Genomic DNA, 21,937 nt, shown 5'->3' with positions numbered 1-21,937 from the left:
GGTAAAGAAATATTAATTATATCCATATAAAACCATCTCCTTAACTAGCTATTCATTTTAATTTTCCAAATCCATTTTTATCTTTTGGAACAGTATTAATGAAGACATCATTTGTGTCCTCTAAGCTCTTCAGTTTCTTGACCGAAACTTTTTGGGGGGGTGAAGGGAGTTGTTTTACTTTTTCTTCCTTCACACTTCCCAAAAGGTCTTCATAATCAGTGCATATAGCCAAGTGAAGCCAATCCCTCAATGGCCATGTCCAAATATACACATACATCTCATTTGTCATTCTGAGTCCATCACCCCTCTAAGTGAGGCAGTTAGGTGGCACAGTGGATAGAATGCTGGGCCTGAAGTCAAGAAGACCCAAGTTTAAATCCAACCTTAGATACTAGCTGTATCGCCCTGGACAAGTCATTTAACTTCTGTATGCCTCTATTTATTTTTTTTTAAAGCAATCAGGGTTAAGTAACTTGCTCAAGGTTACACAGCCAGTTATTTCTGGGTGTGGTGCTGAGTATCTGAGCCCGGATTTGATCCAGGTCATCCCGACACTGGAGCCGGTGCTCTTACTCGCTGAGCCACCCGGCCGCCCCTAATGTATGCCTCTGTTTAAACATCTGAAAAATGAGGACGCAATACCTCTCAGGTTTGTTGTGAGGAACAAATGAGATACTATTTGTAAAGCACTTACTACAGTGCCTGACATAAAGTAGGCACTTAATAAATGCTTATGTAAGGAAACAGGTATTGTGTTTCATCTTTGGTCCTCTGGAATCATGGTTTGTCACTATAATATCAGAGTTCTAGTCTTTCAAAGTTTCTTCTTTCACTGTTGTCTTCACATGGTTTTCCTAGTTCTGCTCACTTGTCACTTTGCATCCGTTTATACAAGTCTTCCCAGGTTATTATGAAACTGTTCTCTTTATCATTTTATGGTACATTAATATTCCATTACCTGCATATACCATAATTTAGCTATTCTGCAATAGGTAAGCACCCTCTTACATTTCCAGGTTTTATCCTATGAAATGAGCCATTATAAATTTTTTTTTGTCCTTCCTCTCTCATTTCTGGGGGTATATGCCTAGTGTGGTATATCACAAGCTCAAAGGTTATGTGCACCTTAATGACCTTTTGCTACTCAAGATTTTGTCATCTTTAGCAATGCTTTCTACATCCCATCTAGTAGCACCGCTAAGCAGTGTTATCATTTGACTCATCCTAGGATATTTGTTATTAGGTCAACTACTGCCTCAATGCCTTTCAGAAGGAACTCCCACTACCACTCCTCTCTTCCTCTCTGCCTTGGAGCAGCTAGATAGAGCAGTGGATAAGAGTGCTGGTTTCACACAAATAAAGTCAGATCTAACTAAGTGGAAAAACATCAGTTGCTCGTGGCTGGGTCAAGCTAATATAATAAAAATGACAATTTTACCTAAAATAAATTACATATTTATTGCCATACCAAACAATCTACCAAAAAATTACTTTATAGAGCTAGAAAAAAAAATACTAGCAAAATTTATTTGGAAGAACAAAAGGTCCAGAATTTCAGGGGAATTAATGAAAAGAAATACTAGGGAAGGTGGCCTAGCCATACCAGATTTTAATCTGTATTATAAAGCAGAAGTCATCATAACTACTTTGTACTGGCTAAGGAATAGAGTAGTGGATCAATGGAATAGATTGGGTACACAAGACTCAGCAGCCAATGACTAGTTGAAGAAGAAACCCAAAGTACCCCAGTTTTAGGGATTTAAGAACTCACTATTTGACAAAAACTGCTGGGAAAACTGGAACATAGTATGGCACAAATTGGGCATAGACCAATATCTAACACCATATACCAAAATAAAATCTAAATGGGTGAATGATCTAGGTATAAAGGCTGATACTGTAAGCAATCTGGAGCAAGGAATACTTTACCTGTCAGATCTATGGAGAGGGGAAGATTTTATGATGAAACAAAAGTTAGAGAGCATTATAAAATGCAAAATGGATAATTTTAATTACATTAAATTGAAAAGTTTCTGTCCAAATAAAGCCAATGTAACCAAGATTAAGAGGGAAGTGGAAAATTGGGAAAGAATTTTTACAACCAGTGTCTCTGATAAAGGCCTCATTTCTAAAATATACAAAGAATTGAGTCAAATCTGTATGAATACAAGTCATTCCCCAATTGATAAATGGTCAAAAGATATTAACAGGTACTTCTCAGAAGATGAAATTAAAGATATCTATAAATATATGAAAAAATGCTCTAAATCACTATTGATTAGAGAAATGCAAATCAAAACAACTCTAAGGTACCACATTTCACCAGCCAGATTGGCTAAGATGACAAACAGGACAATGATAAATGCTGGAGAGGATGTGGAAAAACTGGAACACTAATGCCTTGTTGGCAGAGTTGTAAACTGATCCAACCATTCTAGAGACAATCTGGAACTATGCCCAAAAGGCTATAAATAAGTGCATATACCCTTTGACCCAGCAATACCACTTCTAGGGCTGTATCCCAAAGAGATCAGAAAAGTGGGAGGAGTACCCGTATGTACAAAAATATTTATAGCAGCTCTTTTTGTGGTGGCAAAGAATTGGAAATTAAGGGGATGCCCGTCAATTGGGGAATGGCTGAACAAGTTGTGGTATATGAATGTAATTGAATACTATTGTGCTATAAGAAATGAGGAGCAGACAGACTTTGAAACAACCTGGAGAGACTTATATAAACTGATGCTGAGTTAGAAGAGCAGAACCAGGAGAAATCTGCACACAATTACAGACACAACATATGCGTGATGACTAATTTTTGATAGACTGGGCTCCTCTCAGCAATGTAAGGTTATAAGACAACTCCAAAAGACTCATGATTGAAAGAGATATCCACACCCAGAGAAAGAGCTGCAGAGTTTGAATGCAGATTGAAGGAAACTACTTGCTCTCTTTCTTTTTCTTGTTTTGCTTTGTTTCCTCTTTCCCACTGATCATTCCACTGGTTATAATCCTTCTTTACAACCTGACTAATATTTAGTGTGAAGGTTTTTGTAGATCCTGCATATGACAGCATGCTGCCATGGGCAGGAGGGAAGAGAGGAAGGGGAAGAAAATTTGAAACTTAAAGGGCTGTGGAACTGAATGTTGCAAACTAAAAGTAAAAATAAATAAACAAATTAATTAAAAAAATTTTTTTAAAGAGTGTTGGGTCTGAAGTCAGGAAGCCCTAAGTTCAAATGCAGCCTTACTAGCTGGGTGATCCTGGGTGAGCACTTAAATTCTGCCTCAGTTTCCTCAATGAAAAATTGGGGCCACTTGCCTCACAGGATTGTTGTGAGAATCAAATGAGATCATTTGTAAAGTGCTTAGTATAATGCCTGGCACATAACAGGTGCTTAATAAATGTTTGTTCCCTTTTCTTCCCTGCCTCTGCCACTTTCTGGATGATCTCTCACCTAACAACACCTTTGGCAGCACTTTCTATTCCTTAGAGGACAAGCATCAACTTCCTCTTCAGAAAGGGCCTCACTTGTGGGGGGGAGGTTGTTTGGGGGCTTTCTTTCAATTTAATAGTTTTAAATGTTCTATGTCCTTTTCCCCTTCTTCCTCCTATGTGTGACATTCTTTTATCCTCCAGCCTTCAGATGCTTCTCGTTTTCTTACTAAAGCCCATCTTCTGTTTTTTAAAGGAATATCATCTTTTTCTGATAATCTGGATTATGGAAGGAGAGGTATGAGGTTTGAACAAACTGTCTCCCAAAGGGCTTCCAGTTCCTTAAACTAAAAACCTTTCTCTCTCGTAATTTATCATCACACGAAGCTCTGTTTATACCTGTGTCTTTATGATCCAATGCCACTGCCATCACCTTCATGAAGTTCTTTATAAAGAGATCTTCCAAGGTGAAAGTGATTTCTCCTCCCCAGGACTTCAGAGCATTCCAACCATGTTTAACTCATGCACTCATGTCTTACTTTGTATTATTCAAGTATTTATTAAGTACCTTCTATGTATGGTAATGACTAAGTTCCTTGAGGACAGTTACCATGTCTACTTAGCCTTTGCATCTCACACAGTACCTCAGTTTAGGCAATGTTTTGCATAAGTCAGGCACTTAACAAACATTTGATTTTTGTCATTCATGTGGAAGCAACTGTACCTCAAAGACAACCACCTTAAATAACTTAAGTCTCCAAAATTAGGAGACCCTATTTGAATACCCTATTAGATATCTCCATGTCAATGGTCATATGTACCCATAAGTATTCTGATCAACAATTCTTCCTACCTCCACATTCAATCTGCTCATGCTGTGAAGCCTAGATCTCTGCACCTGGCAGGTAAGTCAATGTGTGCCACCCTCAGTTACTATGAATGGATCCAGCTCTTTATGTCATCTGATCAAATATCCCACTACCACTACCTCCCTCTCTTTCTGCAGTCTCTTCTCCACCACGAGTATTCTTGTTGTCAAGCGTTGTGACACTACATAGAAACAAAGTCTCATCGAAGGGGTGATTTCCCTCAACATCTGAATACCTGCCAACATTTATCTGTGTCTACTTCCTTTGAATCAGAGCCCATAATTTTTGAAACAGATATTAGGGTCTCCACAGGATTCAGTACTACTAGGCACTGGATTTTAGAGTCAGAAGACATAGAGATGAATCCCAGCTCTGAACCTAGTTGTATGAGTTCAGATAAGTCACAATCTCTTTTAACTTGTTTCTTCATTTATAAAGGAGAAATAATTATACTAGTACTGCCTACCACACAGAGCTGTTCTCAGGAAAGCAATTTATAAAGCTTAAAGTAATATAGAAATGTGAGTTATTATATTAAATTACCAACGATAATGTAGGACAATGTTTTTTTCTCTTCTGTTTCCATATTATTTCAAATAAGAGCAGTCCAGCATTATTTCTCTTTCTAGAAAGTCTCCTTATTTACCAATAAATATATCTTTGTCATGCTCTTCAGAGTTTGGGGGAAAATTTTGGTTCAGTGGGTTTCCATAGGGTATGATTAATAAGATACAAGAAACATAGATCTCTTCTCCAGAGTGACCAAAGAATATCATGAGGATATAGTCTCTGGATCACAGGATTTAAGGCTAAAAGGAATCTTAAATATTATGTAGTCTGATCTCTTTATTTTTCAGGTGAGCCCCAGAACAGTGATGACCTGTTCATTAATAGATCATACAAGTAGCTGAACATGAACTCAAAATCCAGCATTCTTTTCATTATACCACACTATCTCTCCACCCTCAAGTTCACTTTCAAAAGTCAGGCCAAGAAACAAAGATACTAGAAGAAATCCAGTATAGGACTTAATAACAGAAAAAGACAAGAGGGAATATAATACCAACTGTCAAACAAGATCCATAAGGAGAAAAAAAAACACTTGCAAGTAACCAGGGTTTCTTTATATTTAAAAGTAAACTAACTCCTTTGGAAAAGCACATGGCATAAAAACAAAGCATGTGAATATTTTTTTAGTTGAACCATCCCTGCCAGCTAGTACAGGTAAATATGTAGTTATAACCAATATGAGTTGAAGATCAAGGTCAAAACTACGATAGTAGTCATAGTACTTGCAACAGTAGTTGTAAGACCAAATTAGAATTCTTAGCACAAGGATGGCTTCAAGCGAAAGTCTCTTCCAGCTTGGTGTCATATGAACCTAAATGTTTTAAGTGTTTTATTCTTGAGTTTCCTATACCAGTTGGAATAGGAATAGTTGCCTATTCCAGGAAGAGACAAGCCTAAGAGTTGGAGCCACAGACACTCAGGGGACTGAAGAGCAAAGGAAGTTTGGCTTCCTTGTAGCCAAAGCAGCACAGCACAGGGCAGAGCTGAGAGCTGTGCTTGGAGTCCTTTCACGGACCTAAAGAACAAAGGACCCTCAGAGACCATATTTTCCTAACTTCTCATTTTATAGTTCAAGAAACTGAGACCTAAATGGTAAAATGACTTGCCCATGGTTACAGAAGTAATAAAAACCAGAGGCTGAGATTTGAACCCAGTTCTCCAGCAGTAGCAGTTTTTCACTGTACCATATAGTTCAGAGTGAAGTCCCACCTGAGTGGAACTCTGGGTATGAAATACTGCATACACCATGCCACTTTTGGGGTTCTCTCTCTCTCATTCATTCATTCTTTCTTTCTTTCTTAGAGGAGTTGTCCTTCTGGATGGAGGGGGGAAGGGAGAAGGGCTATAGATGTAAATGAAAGCGATGTAAAGAAAAAGTTATAAATTAAAACAATTTAAATAGTTTAAAATAAAATCCCTTTTCTGATACTTAATAGTTACGTGAACTTGGTCTTGCAAAGTTCTTGTAAAGTTTAAAATGCCATATAAATATTAGTTGTTATTATTAACAAAAGGGACTATTTTTCAGCCAAATGAGAAAGGTTATCTCCCTTAATGACTTTAATGACTGATCCACTGAATTTATGCCAAATGAAACAGAGTTTTATAGGTGTATATCACTGGAGTATGGACCCTTGAGACTAAAAAGCTATTTTGCAAGTCCTCACACCCAGGTGATCCATAATTAGGTCCCTAACAAATATGTCGAATGACAGGGAACTCTCTCTTTAAAGACGCAATCCACTCATTTTGAGTTAGCTTTAATTTTTAGAAACACATCTACTGAGTTGAAACTGATTCCCTATAACTTCTACCTAGTGAGAGGCCCTAGGCTAACACATGCTCCACAGAAGGCCTCTTTCATATGACTTTCATTCAAACATTTAAGATAGTAGTCAAGCCCTTTAGCCCTCTCTCTCCCTTCATAAAAATACAGAGGGACTATCTCCCCTCTAGAGTATGAAGTCTTCTGAAAGGTGAATTCCTAGGTATCAGCAGAGGTCTCCATAACTGAACTCTTATTTTGTTAGATATAAGGGTCAGATGCTCCTCTGGGATGTACTAAGAATAGTGGTCAATTAATCTAATTCACCCAGAACTGATGAAGCACCTACATATTCTGTGTCTAGGGTCTGAGCCATAATCAGGCACTAAGGTCACCTGTACTCCCTGCCTCTGGAATTTTGCTAAAACGATATTTAGAGAAGTATTCTGTAAAGTATGAAGTACTAAAAAAAATACAGCAAAAGGAAAACACTCTTTGAAAACAGTCAATACTAGACACTGAACCTCCCTAGCCTTTTGCTTACTCCTACACAGGCCTTAACACTAATTTTACCTTGTTAGAAATTCTAGTTTGTCGTATACATTTCTTATCTCCCCATTGGATGTTAAGCTTTTTGATGGAAAGAACTCAAGTGTGAGTCACCTTTTTATTTCTCCCTAACAGAGTGCTTTCTGAGTAGCAGGTACTAAATCTGCACAACTTGACAGTAAGTAGGGTCCAAAATTAAAATAAGCCAAACTTCTTTGGGTTGCTGATAGGTTAGACTACACACAGACTGCCAATGGAGAGAGCACACAGTAACAACGGTACATTTTTCTCAAGCCTCCGAAATCCTTTGGCAGGCTGCAATCGGCCCATGGGCCATATGTTGTGCAGGTCTGTGCCAAATAAAAGTCTGGATAATGGGACCATAGATCCAAAGCTGTAAAGCTAGTCAGAAGTCAACATCCTCATTTTATAAGTGAGGAAACTAAGGACAAGGGAGGTTGTGACTGGCCCAAGGCTACAGAGGTGGTGTTTTTTTTAAAGTAATGAACTTCTTGAGAAAGAATAGTCAGAGAAGCTTGACTAGAGGACAAAGTGGTCTAATTCCTGGATCTCCCTTCTGCTATCCACTGACTCAGAATTTGCTTTCCCACTTCCATTCTCAAAACTTAGGGCCCTGAGTCATATCGTAGTGATGTACAAAAAGGTGAAATATCTCTACTTAAAGGGAGGCACAATATATGGAATGCCTGGCTTAGAGTCAGGAAGATTCATCTTCCTAAGTTCAAATCTGGCCTCAGACACTTCCTATCTGTGTGACCGTGGGCAAGTCACTTAATCCTCTATGCCTCAGTTTCCTATCTGCAAAATGAGCTAGAGAAGGAAATAGTAAATCACTCCAGGATCTCTGCCAAGACTATCCCAAATGGGGTCACAAAGAGTTAGATACAACTGCAAAAAATGACTGAACAACAATTCAAGTTAAATAATACAATCACAAAACTGGCCATGTGATCTTGGGCAAGTCACTTAACCCCAACTGCCCTACCTTCCCCCTCCAAGAAAAAAGAAATAATCAACAGATTCCAGGCCATGTAGCCTCTTTGTTGTCTGGTTTTATTAACCTTTGAATATAGAGGGCATTCTTCCAGTGAACATAGGGATCACTGGGTCCAAAGGTTCTCTGTTCTCTGAGTAGGAAGATACCCACAGGATGGTTGTTCTGATATGGAGAATCATATATGAGGTATTACTAGGAGTTATTTCCAGAACTCTTTCAAATCACATGAGACTACATCTCTAAGATATACAGAGAACTGAGTCAAAGTTTTAATGAGAGCTATTCCCCAACTGATTTGGTCAAAGGATATGAACAGGCAGTTTTCAGAGGAAGAAATCCAAGCTAACAGCAGCCATATGAGAAAATGTTCTTTATCACCAATAATTAGAGAAATGCCCATTAAAACAACACTCAGGTACTACCTCACACCAAGTGGATTGGCTGAAGTTGATCAAAAAAAAAAAAGAAAATGACAAATGCTGAAAGGGCTCTGGTAAAACAGGTACTTTAATATATTGTTAGTGGTGATGTGAACCAGGCTAACCATTCTGGAACCATACCCAAAAAGCTATTAAATTGTGCCTAGTCTTTGCTCCAGTGATATTGCTACTTCTAGATCCATATGCCAAAGAGATCAAAGAAAGAGGGAAAAAGGCCATGTATACAAAAAAATATTTATAACATCTCTTTTGTGGTGGCACAAATTATGGCATTTACATATAACTATGAGATAGGAAATGTTGAAGAGGATAGTCTAAGAAAAACCTGAGAAGGCTTACATGAATCAATGCAAAGTGAATTACTTAGAACCCAGAGAATAATTTATACAATAACAATACTGTAAAAATGAGCAATTCCGAAAGGTCTGGTAACTGATAAACACAATGTCCAACCACAATTTCAGAAGACTCATGATGAAACATGCTGTCCATAGCTAGACAGAAAGCTGATGGATTCCAAGCTCACTCTGAAGTGTATTTTTTTTCTTTTCAGATATGGCTAATACAGTTATTTGTTTTGCATGACTGTATGTATTTGTAATGGGTTTTGTTTTTCTTGCCTTCTCAGTGGGTGAAGGAGGGAGAGGTGGGAAGAGAAGCCATAACTGAAAATAAAATTCTATTTTAAAAAATAAGCTGCTTGTGAGTACTAATAAAGGTTAATCAATGGCTGGTAAGGTAGGAACCAAAGCACATAAAATGTGAATGCCTCATGTGGGACCCGCATATCCAAATTCCTTTGAGGTCATTAAACTTATAAAACAAACTCAGTCCTGTGCTGAAACAGATTAAAACTTCACTTGGTTAGATAAAGTCTAGATTATGGTAGGTAGGAAGAATTTATTTCCCTGGAGTCTAGCTTGGTCACAAGATTCCATCCCTAGGACAGAAAGGGCTGGGAATGACTAAGGTTCAGAGAAACATATTAATTAAAAGACTAAAAGTGGGAAATGGGCACAACAACCCCTCTTATGATTTGCTTCTAAGGAGTCAATTGTCTAAGGGAAGATATGCAGAGGGTAGCAGTGATTCAAGTTTTAACACCTCTAGAGAATTAATGAAATAAAGGTAGGGGACAGTCCAGGGCAAGTGCCTGAAAACCAATCTCTACCTGAATTACAGGTGAAAAAGTACATAGAAGGTCATGGCTCTTCCAGATCCAAACTATAAAAACAGTTCCTTTCCCAGAACAGCAGTTACACTTACAAAAATATACCATTTAAAAACATTCTATGGTGGTGAAGCAGAAAGAATTCTGGACAAGGAATTAGTAGACCTGAGTTCAAATCCTGATTGATACTAACTTGGGCAAGACACTAAACTTCTCTGGGCTTATTTCCTCATCTGAAAAATGGGGAAAAAACATATCACCTTCTCACCCATGAATTGTGAGGCAAGTTCTTTATAAAACTTAAAGTGCTATGTAGAGTACTTACCTTCTCTGAGCCTAAGAGGGATCAATATCTGAATACCCTCCCTTACAAGGCTGTCAAGATAAAAGTCCTTTACAAATCTTAAAACACGAAGGAATTGTAAGTTATTATATCTAGTATGACTCGTGTGGGCAGCTGGTTGAGCAGTAGACAAAGCACTGGGCCTGGAGCCGGGAGGATCTGAGGCCAAATCCAGCCTGACTAGTTGTGTGACCCTGGGCAAATCACTTCATTTCTGTCTGCCTTAGTTTCCTTAAATATTAAATGAGAATAATGACAGAACCAACTTCCCAAGGTTGTTGTGAGAATCAAAGGAAATAATTGTAAAGGACTCAGGACAGCACCCAGCACACAGCAGGCACTTAATAAATGCATAGTACCTTCCTCTTCCCAGCTGAACAAATTCCTGTCCCTATCTTTGACTTACATGACATGAACGTGGCATTTCAATGTCATTGTCTGTAAAATGAGAATAATACTTATATTACCCTTCCCTCACAATGCTGTATTAAGGAAATCATTTATGCAAATGTGAGTAATGATTATTTAAAAATAAGATGGATATGATGCCACCCAGACCTAGGGAAGCAAGAAAAGTGGGAGTAAAGGTCTAGAGGTCTCTTTGGCTATTGGCCGGGTGTTCTATGAAAACTAGGGATGTGTTTGAATAACCTTTCTCAGAAAAGATGGAAATTAGAGAGCTGAAGACTCCATTTCCCAAGGTCTCTTTGGTTTTATATGCTGAAATTATCATGCCATCAGTTGATACTAAATTGTCCCTCAACTTTTGGAAAATAATGGTTAGACCAGTTACTCGAAGGAAGTCCCGTGAAACCACAGGGGTCACAAAGATCCTCTGATCAAAAGAATTCACTTATAAATTTGAATTTTTATCAATTATTGTCAGAGGATACTTTTGAAGATTAAAGGACAGTTTCTGGTGATGGGAAACATACATAAATAACTATAAGACAAAATGGAAATGATAATATGGAATAGCAGAAAAGCACTAGATTTAAAGTCAGAGCATCTGGGTTCAAATTCTGTCTCTGCAATTGTATTTAATATATGAGTGACCTTAAGTTGCCTGACTGTAGCTAACCTCAGTTATAAAATGAAGGGCTTAGATTAGATTATCTCTAAGATCTCTCCCAGCTAAAAAAGTTATGATCCTACATGTATGAAAGGCTAAATTACAAAAAAAAAATGAGGCAGGAAGTACCTAGGACCTCCTAAATAAATTCCCAAGCGGAATTCCAGAAATACCTGGAAGTCTCTGGCTAAATAAATGGATCATATAAAAACAGCATGGCATAAAGAAAAGAATTTTAGATTTGGAAAACAGGTTCCAACTCTGCCATTTTCTATGTGATCATGGCTGTTAAGACTTAGAGTTAGGAAGACTCAAGTTCAAATCCTGCATCAGACATATATACTAGCTGTGTGACTTTGTGCAAATCACTTAAATTTTCTGTGCCTTAGTTTACTTATCAGTAAAATGGTAATAGCCCCTACCTCAGAGTTGAGGATCAAATATAGTAACACAGGTAAAGTATTTCACAGACCTTAAAGCATTGTAGAAATGCTAGTTATGCTAAATAATAGCCTGAAGCTCAGTTTATGTATCTGCAAAAAGAAGATATTAATATTTGTTCTACCTATGTCATGAGATTTTCATGAGGAAAGTATGTCGTAAATCTTAATGTTATAGATAAGTCAGCAATTTTTTATTTCAAATTTTGAATACAAAATTACTCAGGGTTTGGGATGCACTAGTTTAGCCAGTAATGCCTTGGTCCATGGAGACAAGGCTTTTGAGGAGTGGGTAGAATTTCTGAATCCAGAAACCTTATTACTAGCTGCTATGTTAATAATAAGGCCTTCTGTTACAGGTTAACAATAAAATACAACATATGCCTCTTATGAAAAGTTGGCTCATGTAAGACAAGGTCTATGACAACCAACTAATACAAAGTGGCCAGGGGCTATTTTACAGCATAAATGGGTATGCGCCCAATTTTGGTTTAGGAAATTGTTCCAACTGATTCAAGGAAGAAAAAAAAAGTCATCCTTTTTGTCCTTTAATTTTTAAAAGCAAATAAAAAAAAGAGCTTGTATCTCAATTCTTCCAACACTACATCAATATTCTCCACAGGAATGCCTTTTTCATTGAAGGGATGAGGGAGAGGGAACAGATATCCTGAGGACAGAGTGCTACGGGACCTGTAGTCTATTCCCCGTCATGAGAATCATAGGAGTTAATGAATTTGAAAGTGCTTTGTAAACTATAAAGTGCCACATACAATGTTATTTTTACTTTGGGCTAATCCCCAACCCAGTCAGTCACCACATACGGGTGAGTCAGCTTCTCTGTCATCTTCACTCATTTGGGAGTCAAAACAATGCAATTCAAATCCTGACTCTGCTACTGACTCACTGTGTGACCCTAGGCATTTCATTTAACCTCAGTGTTTCGGGGGGGGGGGGGTTTCCTCTCTTGGTTTCCGTCCCATTCATTCCAGGACAAAACCACAAGCCCAGGCCCTAGACGAAAGCAGGCAGTAAGCCAGTGAGACATGAATAAAAATGAAAATGTAACTGTCTAGTGCTGCACTTGTTGTCGGGTGCAGTGTTCAATTACAGTGAAATACTGGACAGGTTGGGAAATATTTTCTAAGTTCATACGTTTTTGTGTTCTGTAAAAAGGCTTCCAGAGATCTCCCTCCTCTCCAGTGAGAGTATAAAAAGAGGAGACAGTATGATCAGAAAAAATGGGAATTTTCTGTCAAATAATTAGAAATTGCCTCATTGTTTATACAAAAAGGACCCATGAATAAGATTTGGGAAAATGTACCCCGGTCTCATTTATATCTTGGAGATATATACAGCCAAGAGGCCAGGAAAGGAAATAGCAACATCTCAAACAGGCTACTTTCATTTTAACTAGTCAACAAAACGAGGATCTAGGAAATAGTGCTAGGAAATAGCCTTCAAGCAAAGGCTGAATGACCACTTGTTGGGAATGTCACAAAGACAATTCCTGCTTGCAATGGGAGGTCTGGACTAGATGCCCTAAAGTCCCTTTCAACTCTTCAGATGGCAGAGAGATTAAAATTCTTCTGTCATACAGAAAAGTCATAGGAAGGAGTAACAGCATGTGGTTCAAGAGATACACAAAGCCCTCAAGCTACAACATTCCTTCTTCCTTTTCCCACCCATTCCTCATTTCTTCCTCTCCAGCCTCAAGGTCTAGGCTCCACATGCCAGGAAAAGAGCCAAGAATGTTTAAGACCCAAATTGCCTTCCTAACATGTTAGAGCCTCTCTCCTCTTCTGGTAAGATATTTTCTGATTCCTTCTCACTCTTCTTTATCAGCCCCTTAGATCTGCATTAAAATGTTCACTTTCTGGGGTGGGTTCTTTCTTCGATTCTAAAAAAAAAAAAAACTTTATTTTTTACCAACCTGTCCTTCTTAGTTTTTCCAGACCCCAAGAATAAACCATGATCAAGAAGCAAGCAGTGGAAAGCTCTGGAATAGTTAAAGTTAAACAAAATAAAGCACTTTGTGAAGGACAGAAATACAGAATTTTTCAAAATAGCAAATTTGCCCATTTTTGTGCCTAGAGAGAACAGAGGGATAAGCTAACCTAGAATGTTCTAGAAGCCTCTGAATTTAACATCTTCTTGTATTCTAGAGCTAGTGCTCTCATTGTATTATCCAACTTGGATCTTAGGATTTTTTTGTTTTGAAATGTTTTTATCATGTGAAAGGGGTATGGAGTGGATGTCACTAACCCTCTGAACTTCACCTCGCAATGTGAGAAAAAGTATCCCTTCTCCCCTCTCTGCTTCACAGTACATAGCTATAAGACCCTTGGTCAGGCACAACCACATGGCCCCAAGACAGCAGTGGCACTTTTCACTGTCACTGGTCCTCTATACTTCACATTCCCTACCCTACAACGTGAAGGAAATCAATCCTGTCCTTTCTCAAACCCAGGACTGAAAACTAACTGATGCAAAAGGATATGAGATTCTAGGTTGGCCAGAGACAAATGGGTCCAAGAAAGGACTACTGTTTTCATGGAATAACAAATCCTGTAAGAATTGCTGCCATCATTCTGAATTCCATGGCACCCTTCTAATTTTTCACTGTGGTATATAAAGATCTGTGGTCTCCCCAAACTTTTTCCTGCCCTCTGGGATTAAGATGACAAGCCAGGGGGTGGTGAATGATGGAGATAGTAGGGAGGACTGATGCAACCCAGCTAAGGTAGAAAGTGGGCTAAGTTTAGCCAGATTCAATTGTCCTTGGTCACAGGGTGGCACATGACTTTAATCCAATTGGTTTATGAGAAAAGAGGTCACTGATTTCCATAATAGCTATGACTGTAGTGAAGGGTACATAAGACTCAAGAAAGAACTTTGTTCCCAACAACTAAAGCCAGGACTCAGGAAAAACCTGGTTTATCACGATATGCACATGCAGTCCTTGGGACACACTCTTAAGTGTTATGACATGGTTGCTGAGACAACATTGCTTGAAATTGTGTTCTTGAAAGAAGTTGTCACATTATTTCATATGTGCTTAGTCCTTCTGAGTCCCAATTTGGACAGCTGAACAGAAATTATGAACATATAAGAAGAACATTTTGAAGTATATTAGGAAGAATGTTGGGCTGGGTAATAAGAAAGCTAGATTCCAATCCAGACACTGTTCTTACCTATCTATGTGACCTTGGACAAGTCACAACTACTCTAGACCTGAGGTTTTTTCACCAATAAAACTTAGGAAATATCTATCTTTCCTACCTAATGTGTTGTTGCAAAATTAAAACAAAATAATTTATATGAAAGTGCTTTGAAAAATATAAAAGCACTTTACAAATAATTTTTTGGGGGCGGGGAAGTGACAGGGAAGCTTTGTTGCTACAAAGCTGCAATAATCTGTATGCCTTGTTAGATCCACTCACAGCCCTGATCTTAAAGAACCCTGTACCCTAACTTCTGGCCTCATACACATCGCTCCCCACCCCACACCTCTAATTCTCCTTCCTAATCTTTCAAAACCAAGTAGTTTTGCAAACTAAAGAGAAGAGAGCCCCAGAAGAAAATAAGTATTTGCCAATAGTATTTATTTAATCCTGGGTTTAAATGTCACACCTTAACACTTACTATATAACTACAACATGAATCACAAAAGAAACGTAGTTTTGAAAATAATTGAAGATCCTGATGTCAAGCGGGCCCAAATACAAGGCATAGAATAGGCTAATAGGACCATGGAATCACACTAGGCCTTTCAGCTTTGTGACATGCTTGCTCTCCACCAAAAGAAGAAAAAATGAAGCCAGAAGAAAAGTCTGGCATAGGCCTGTACCACCTTTGAGAAGACTGTGTTCTTAAAAACTGTGAATGGCTTAGAAAATCACCCTTAACATACACATTCAGACAGAAGAAAAAGCTGTTTCCTAAGATACTGAAAGGAATCCTCTGAACTCATCCACTATGACTTCAGTGAGGTTCGTGACATGACCCATGAACTCCTAGTCTAGTAATGTCTTTGGTCAGAAAATATTTCCACCCACCACATCCCCAAAGTGTACAAAGTGTACATAGTCAGTAAAATTAACTCTTCAAAGTCATTCTGTGATGTTGAAAGCTGCAGTAGCCACAGGGACAGAAAAGTTCCAAATTTTAAAAGGAGTCCATATTAAGTAGTTTTTACTTTTCATTGCACTGCATGTTGGAACTGTTAGCAATCAACATCAACATAAAACTGGGAAATTAAAGTAAGGGTAATTATTTATAGGACCAGGATGAGGGCAAGACATTAGAAAGGAGAACACTTGTGAAATTTCCATTCCTTTGCTTTCCTCTTATCCTGTATTCTCATGCTTCTCACCTGTGTAGACACCAGTTACAATATCTCCTTCCTCAGGACCAGGGCTGTCTGGGACCCACAATTCTTCCCCACGCTCCATTTTAGAGATTACATCAGGTTTAGGAATTGGATAACCTATTCAAAAGGGTTGAAAAGAAAAAGAGAAGAAAGAGGGTGAGCATAGGGTTGCTCATGATCAATGAGTATGGTGCTATCTCAATAGGCTCTACCTCACACTCCAAGGAAGACTGTTGTTATCTGCTAACAAATGTTATTTCCTTAGTTCAGTACCTCTTAAATGTTTACAGTTTCTTTCACATTGAATTTTCCTTTGAGATCTTCCCTTAATATTTTCCCCCAGCTCTCTTAACCACACCTTCCCCACACCCACTGTTTTAGTGTGACTTTTACTTGAGTGCTCTGCTCACATCTTTCCACCTCCAACTGATCCTCACATCACTGGATATGTCAGAAAAATCTGTAGCAAAGAGATCCTGAGTGAGACTGATAGTTGCATATCATCTAATACATACACTTGGGCTCCTGGGTCAAGAGATCTTGAGGCCTCAATGTATATGCTATTCTGTGGGTACCCTAAGCTTATAACTTAAGCCCACTCCAGAGTCCTATGTAACGGTTTCTGCTCCATTCTGGGAGATGTAAATTGGGCCTAGCTTCTTTTCCATCCTGTCAGAGATAAGCAATCCTAAGGAGTGATAGTCTGTTTCAAAAAGAATATCACCCTTGGGAATTAATGAAAAAAAATGCTAGGGAAGGTGGACTAGCTTTACCAGATTTCAATCTGTACTATAAAGCAGCAGTCATCAAAACTACTTGGTACTGGCTTAGGAATAGAGGAGTGGATCAATGGAATAGATTAGGCACACGAGATTCAGAAGTCAACGACTACAGTAATGTATTGTTTGATAAACCCCCAGACCCTGGTTTTTGGGATAAGAACTCACTATTTGACAAAAACTGCTCAGAAAACTGGAATATAGTATGGCAGAAACTGGACATAGACCATTATCTAACACCATATACCAAAATCAAGTCTAAATGGGTTCATGATCTAGGTATAAAGGTTGATACTGTAAGCAGTCTGCTAAAACAAGGAATAGTTTACCTATCAGACTTGTGGAGAGGGAATGACTTTATGACGAAACAGGAATTAGAGAACATTATAAAATGTAAAATGGATAATTTTGACTACATGAAATTGAAAAGTTTCTGTACAAATAAAGCCAATGTAACCAAGATTAAGAGGGAGGTGGGAAATTGGGAAAGAATCTTTACAACCTATGTCTCTGACAAAGGACTCATCTCTAAAATATACAGAGAACTGAGTCAAATTTATAAGAATACAGGTCATTCCCCAATTGATAAATGGTCAAAGGATATGAACAGGCAGTTTTCAGAGAAAGAAATTAAAGCTATCTATAAGCACATGAAGAAATGCTCTAATTCACTATTGATTAGAGAAATGCAAATCAAAACAACTCTGAGGTACCACATCTCACCAGTCAGATTGGCTAAGATGACAAAACAGGAAAATGACAAATGCTGGAGAGGATGTGGGCAAACTGGAACACTAATGCATTGCTGGTGGAGTTGTGAACTGATCCAGCCTTTCTGGAGAGCAATCTGGAACTATACCCAAAGGGCTATAAATACTTTCATACCCTTTGATCCAGCAATACCACTCCTAGGGTTATATCCCAAAGAGATCATAGAAATGGGAGAAAGACCCATATGTACAAAAATGTTTATAGCAGCTCTTTTTGTTGTGGCAGAGAATTGGAAATTAAGGGGGTGTCCATCAATTGGGAAATGGCTGAACAACTTGTGGTATATGCATGTTATGGAATATTATTGTGCTATAAGAAACGGGGAGCAGGCGGTCTTCATATTTACCTGGAGAGGCTTAAAAGAACTGATGCTGAGTGAGAAGAGTAGAACCAGGAGGAATTTGTACACAATCACAGACACAACGTATGTGTGATGACCAACTTTGATAGACTGGACTCTTCTCAACAATGCAGGGATATAAGTCAATCCCAAAAGACGCATGATGGAGAGAAAAACGTGCATCCAGAGAAAGAACTAGAAAGAATTAAATTTATATCCAGGTGGAAGCAAAATACCTGGTCTTTTTTGTTCTCTTATTTGGTTTTATGTCCTCTTTACCATTTTTCATTCCAGCCGGTACAATCCATCCTTATAACCTGACCATTGTATAATGTGAAAGTATTTACAGATCCTATACTTGATTATAAGCCGCCATGGGGGGGAGGGGAGGGAGGGGAGCGAGGGGGACAAAATGTGAAATTCAAGGAATTGTGGAATTGAATCCTGTAAACTAAAAGGAAACAAACAAATTAATAAATTAAAGAATAAAAAATTTAAAAAAAAGAATATCACCCTTGGAAGTCCCAGGGAACTAGGGACTTCCCTCTTCTCACTGCTTCTTAGATTCTGGGAAGACTAGCACTTACCCAGGGACACCAGAATCCCATAGTTTTCCTGCATGACTTCCTTGTAAAGATCCTTTTGAGCCTCATTTAGCCTTCCCCACTCTTCTAAGGTGAAATACACAGCCACATCTTCAAATGTCACCAGCCCCTAAGAAAAAAAAGAACAGTAAATATATCCTCATTGTGCCCCCAATGGGGAGAAAGGGTGAAGAAATTAGCCAGCAATGGCAACTGAGAACCATAATGAGAGATAAAATAGAAAACATAATCCCTTCTTTGAGGCTGAGTCACACAAAAGTTAACTTTCAGATAGTATGACTTAATAGATGTTGATTAAAATGTAGCATAATATACATATACATATGAAAATTTTTAGGGGGAAATGGGAGGACAGAGAGGAGGATGAGATGTACCAAAAGTGCAGGTATAAGTTCTAAATTTTGGTTTAGTGGATCAGGGAAAAGTTCTTACTTTGAAAGTGACATGAAGGCTATCTCAAGCAAGAGAAGCAGCCCAAATGTACTGGGGGGGGGGGAGTAGGTAGCCTCTGCATGTAGTGGGGTAACTGCAGCAGATGCCACTAAAACCTTCCTGCAGGGCTTTATCATGTTGAAGAGGCAACTCTGGGATATGAAAGGCTGAGCCAACAGACTACAAGTTCTGGCAAATGCTACCAAGAGAGAAAGCCTCCAGATACAGGCCTGATGATGGACTAGAGGACCAGACTAGCCAATCTGGGAAAGGCTCATCACCAGAAGTTTGGCTGCCAGGCAATGGATTTTGTTTTTGGCCAGAGCAACTCCCAAAGACTATCTATTCAGAAACAGAGGAGTTAGAATCTGCATCAGTAGGAGGAACACCCACATTTTAGCAGGCAAAGGGCCTTGAAGCACTGAAATAATTGGAGGTGAATTAGTACTGAAGAAACCAAAATTCCTGGGATGGGCTTAATCTCCAATTTTTGGAAAAAGAAATGGGCATAAATCACCAGAGGGGAATTTACTGGCTAAATAACTACTGACTAGCAATGCTCTCCAGAAAATAACTTTTTCTTAGCTCTGCTTCCAAGCAGAACAGCACCTAACTCAGATTAGACAGAAGGGATTGCCAAAAAAGTGTATTAAGTAATAATAACTAGTTATTTAAACAGGGTGTCCCTAAAGTCCATGTGCAATTCAAAATGTTAATAAATTAAATTCTATGGGAGATAAAAAAATAATCTGTTAAGTGAAATGCCAAGGTAATTAATTCAAGATTTGGTACATTTAATCTTAAAATAGTTAAGTTTCAACACGTCCACCATTATTACATATACAAAAGTTACAGCTTTCTATGTAGCCCAGACTCTGTGACTACTATACCAACCCAACACAGACCAGCAGATTAGGTCCCAGAGCAATGGTCTCCCCATTATATCTAGTTTCATGAACACATTCTGAAGTTGTGTTACAGCACTGATCACATTGATCACATTAATTATTCTAACATGAAGCTCATTCTAAAACCAAGGTTTTTTCATACTTTAGTTTTAACCCATCCCCATAATTGCAAATTTTTTTATACTATTACAGACTTAAATTCAGATAACTAAAGAAAAAATCTTTTTTTTCTTCTATTGAAGCCACCTAGCCTACGAGGGTAAATTATCTGGAAAAATACAAAATAATAAAACTAACTTCTTTTTCATACAAAATGAATAAATTATTTCTCTATTGCATTTTACAGATTGTCTTTTATCTCCTATTGAAGTGAAGCTGTTAATGTTTTAAACTGCCTACAGACTTTAGGGACACTCTGTATACCCCTCTGGGGATTACCAAAAAACCTTGTGCCATTGAACATTTTCCTCAATAACTTGAAGACACAGATGGCATTTATATCAAATTGACAGCTGACACAAAGTTAAAAGGGACAGCCAACACACTGGATGCAAGTCTGTATAGGGAAAGTTCTTGAAAGGCTCTCAGAACACTGGGCAGAAATCTAAGATGCAATTTAATAAGGATAAATGTCAAATATTACACATGGGTTCAAAAATTCAACTTCACAAACAGAAGATGGGTGAAGTACAATCACAAATTTGTCTAAATAAGTCAAATGTGTGATATGGCATCCTAGAAAGATAACACAATCTTTGTAAAGAGGCATCAGGTCCAGAACTAAGGAGACGATACAGACACAATTGTACTGTGTCCTGCCCAAATAACATCTGAAGTAGCATGTTCAGTTCTGGATGCTATAGTTTAGAAGGACACTGAAAAGCTGAAGATCCTCCAGAGGAGGGCAACCAAGACAATAAAAGGTTTCAAGTTTATGAGGATTAATCAGGTAAAGGAGCTGAGGGGTACTGAGCATGGAGAAAGGAAAACTTAAAGGGGACAGACATCAAGAGCTGTCACATAGAAAAAAGATTCAACTCACAAGGCAGAACTAGGAACAATGGGCAGTAGTTGCAAAAATGCACATTTAAGCTTGATATTAAGGAAAGACTTTCTGAGGATCCTTCCCAAAGAGGAACAGGCTCCCTTGGGAAACAGTAGGTTCTCTGATAATGGAAGTCTTGTACAAGATGGACTAGAGGGTCCCTCAGCTCCCTTCCAACTCAGGTTCTGTGATGCCATGAGATCCTCACAAAAATGCTGTGACATATGAGGAAAATGAGAGTAGAGATATTTAAATGACTTTCCCAAAGTTGCACAGCTACTAAAAGAAAAATCTCAAAACTAGATTCTAGCCCTATGGAGAGAGAACAAAAGCTCACCTGGGACTCAGTAGTTAGGAAATCAGTGGCTGTCTCATCATCATCAAGGATCTCTTTCTTAAAAATAGCTGGAACCCAGGAAACTGACACAGCTGAGGAAGAAAGTGTGTTGAGTTCCTGATAGCTCCTCCAAGCTCATGCATTAAAAGAAGTACCCCCTTCACCTTCCACCACCAGCCCCACAGTTCCAGGAAGCTAAAACCAGGAAAGATAAGTACAGTCCCAAATTCAGAATGGGAACTACTATCTATTCAGTTCTTATGGAATTTAGAGTTTATCATTTCTTTGACTCCAATGTCTCCTGCTTATGCAATAGAACCACTGCCATCCCCTCCCCCCATATACTATTAGTCTCTCTAGTTATCTGGTTGCCCTTCATCATAACCAAATGGAAGGCCTTACCCTTCTCTTGAAGAATTGGAGACTCCATTTTAGAGTCATGGTTCAATGGTTCCTGTGGTTCTGGCTCTGGGCTACCCTCAATCACCTCTGGGCTACCCTCGATGGGTTCTGGACTGCCCTCGATCACTTCTGGGCTGCCCATGATGCACTCTGGGCTACCCTCAATGGGCTCTGGGCTGCCCTCAATCACCTCTGGGCTACCCATAACAGGCTCTGGGCTGCCCTCAATCACCTCTGGGCTGCCCATGATGGGCTCTGGAATGCTATCGATAGGCTCTG

The 21,937-nt window shown here is 38.6% G+C and overlaps 1 protein-coding gene across 3 annotated transcripts in view; it reads right to left on the bottom strand.

Annotated features, from left to right (window-relative positions):
• The window catches only part of ZNF316 (zinc finger protein 316), a 50,072-nt gene that overhangs the window by 18,049 nt on the left and 10,086 nt on the right, over positions 1–21,937 (bottom strand). For all 3 annotated transcript variants that reach the window (XM_069090827.1, XM_069090825.1, XM_069090826.1), the window contains exons 2-5: positions 21,659–21,937; positions 21,257–21,348; positions 18,517–18,643; positions 16,043–16,156 (exon numbers count right to left, since the gene is read on the bottom strand). The exon at positions 21,659–21,937 is cut by the window's right edge and continues 523 nt beyond it. In XM_069090827.1, the coding sequence (XP_068946928.1) occupies positions 16,043–16,156; positions 18,517–18,643; positions 21,257–21,348; positions 21,659–21,937 (612 nt within the window). The remainder of the gene's footprint in view (positions 1–16,042; positions 16,157–18,516; positions 18,644–21,256; positions 21,349–21,658) is intronic.

Source organism: Petaurus breviceps, unplaced genomic scaffold (genome assembly GCF_028583685.1).
Source record: "Petaurus breviceps papuanus isolate PSGF00001 unplaced genomic scaffold, PetGlider_PUasm1.0 187, whole genome shotgun sequence".
Classification (NCBI taxonomy): domain Eukaryota; kingdom Metazoa; phylum Chordata; class Mammalia; order Diprotodontia; family Petauridae; genus Petaurus; species Petaurus breviceps.
The sequence above is the reverse complement of the archived record's forward strand: the minus strand, read 5'-3'. Positions and strand labels throughout refer to the sequence as shown.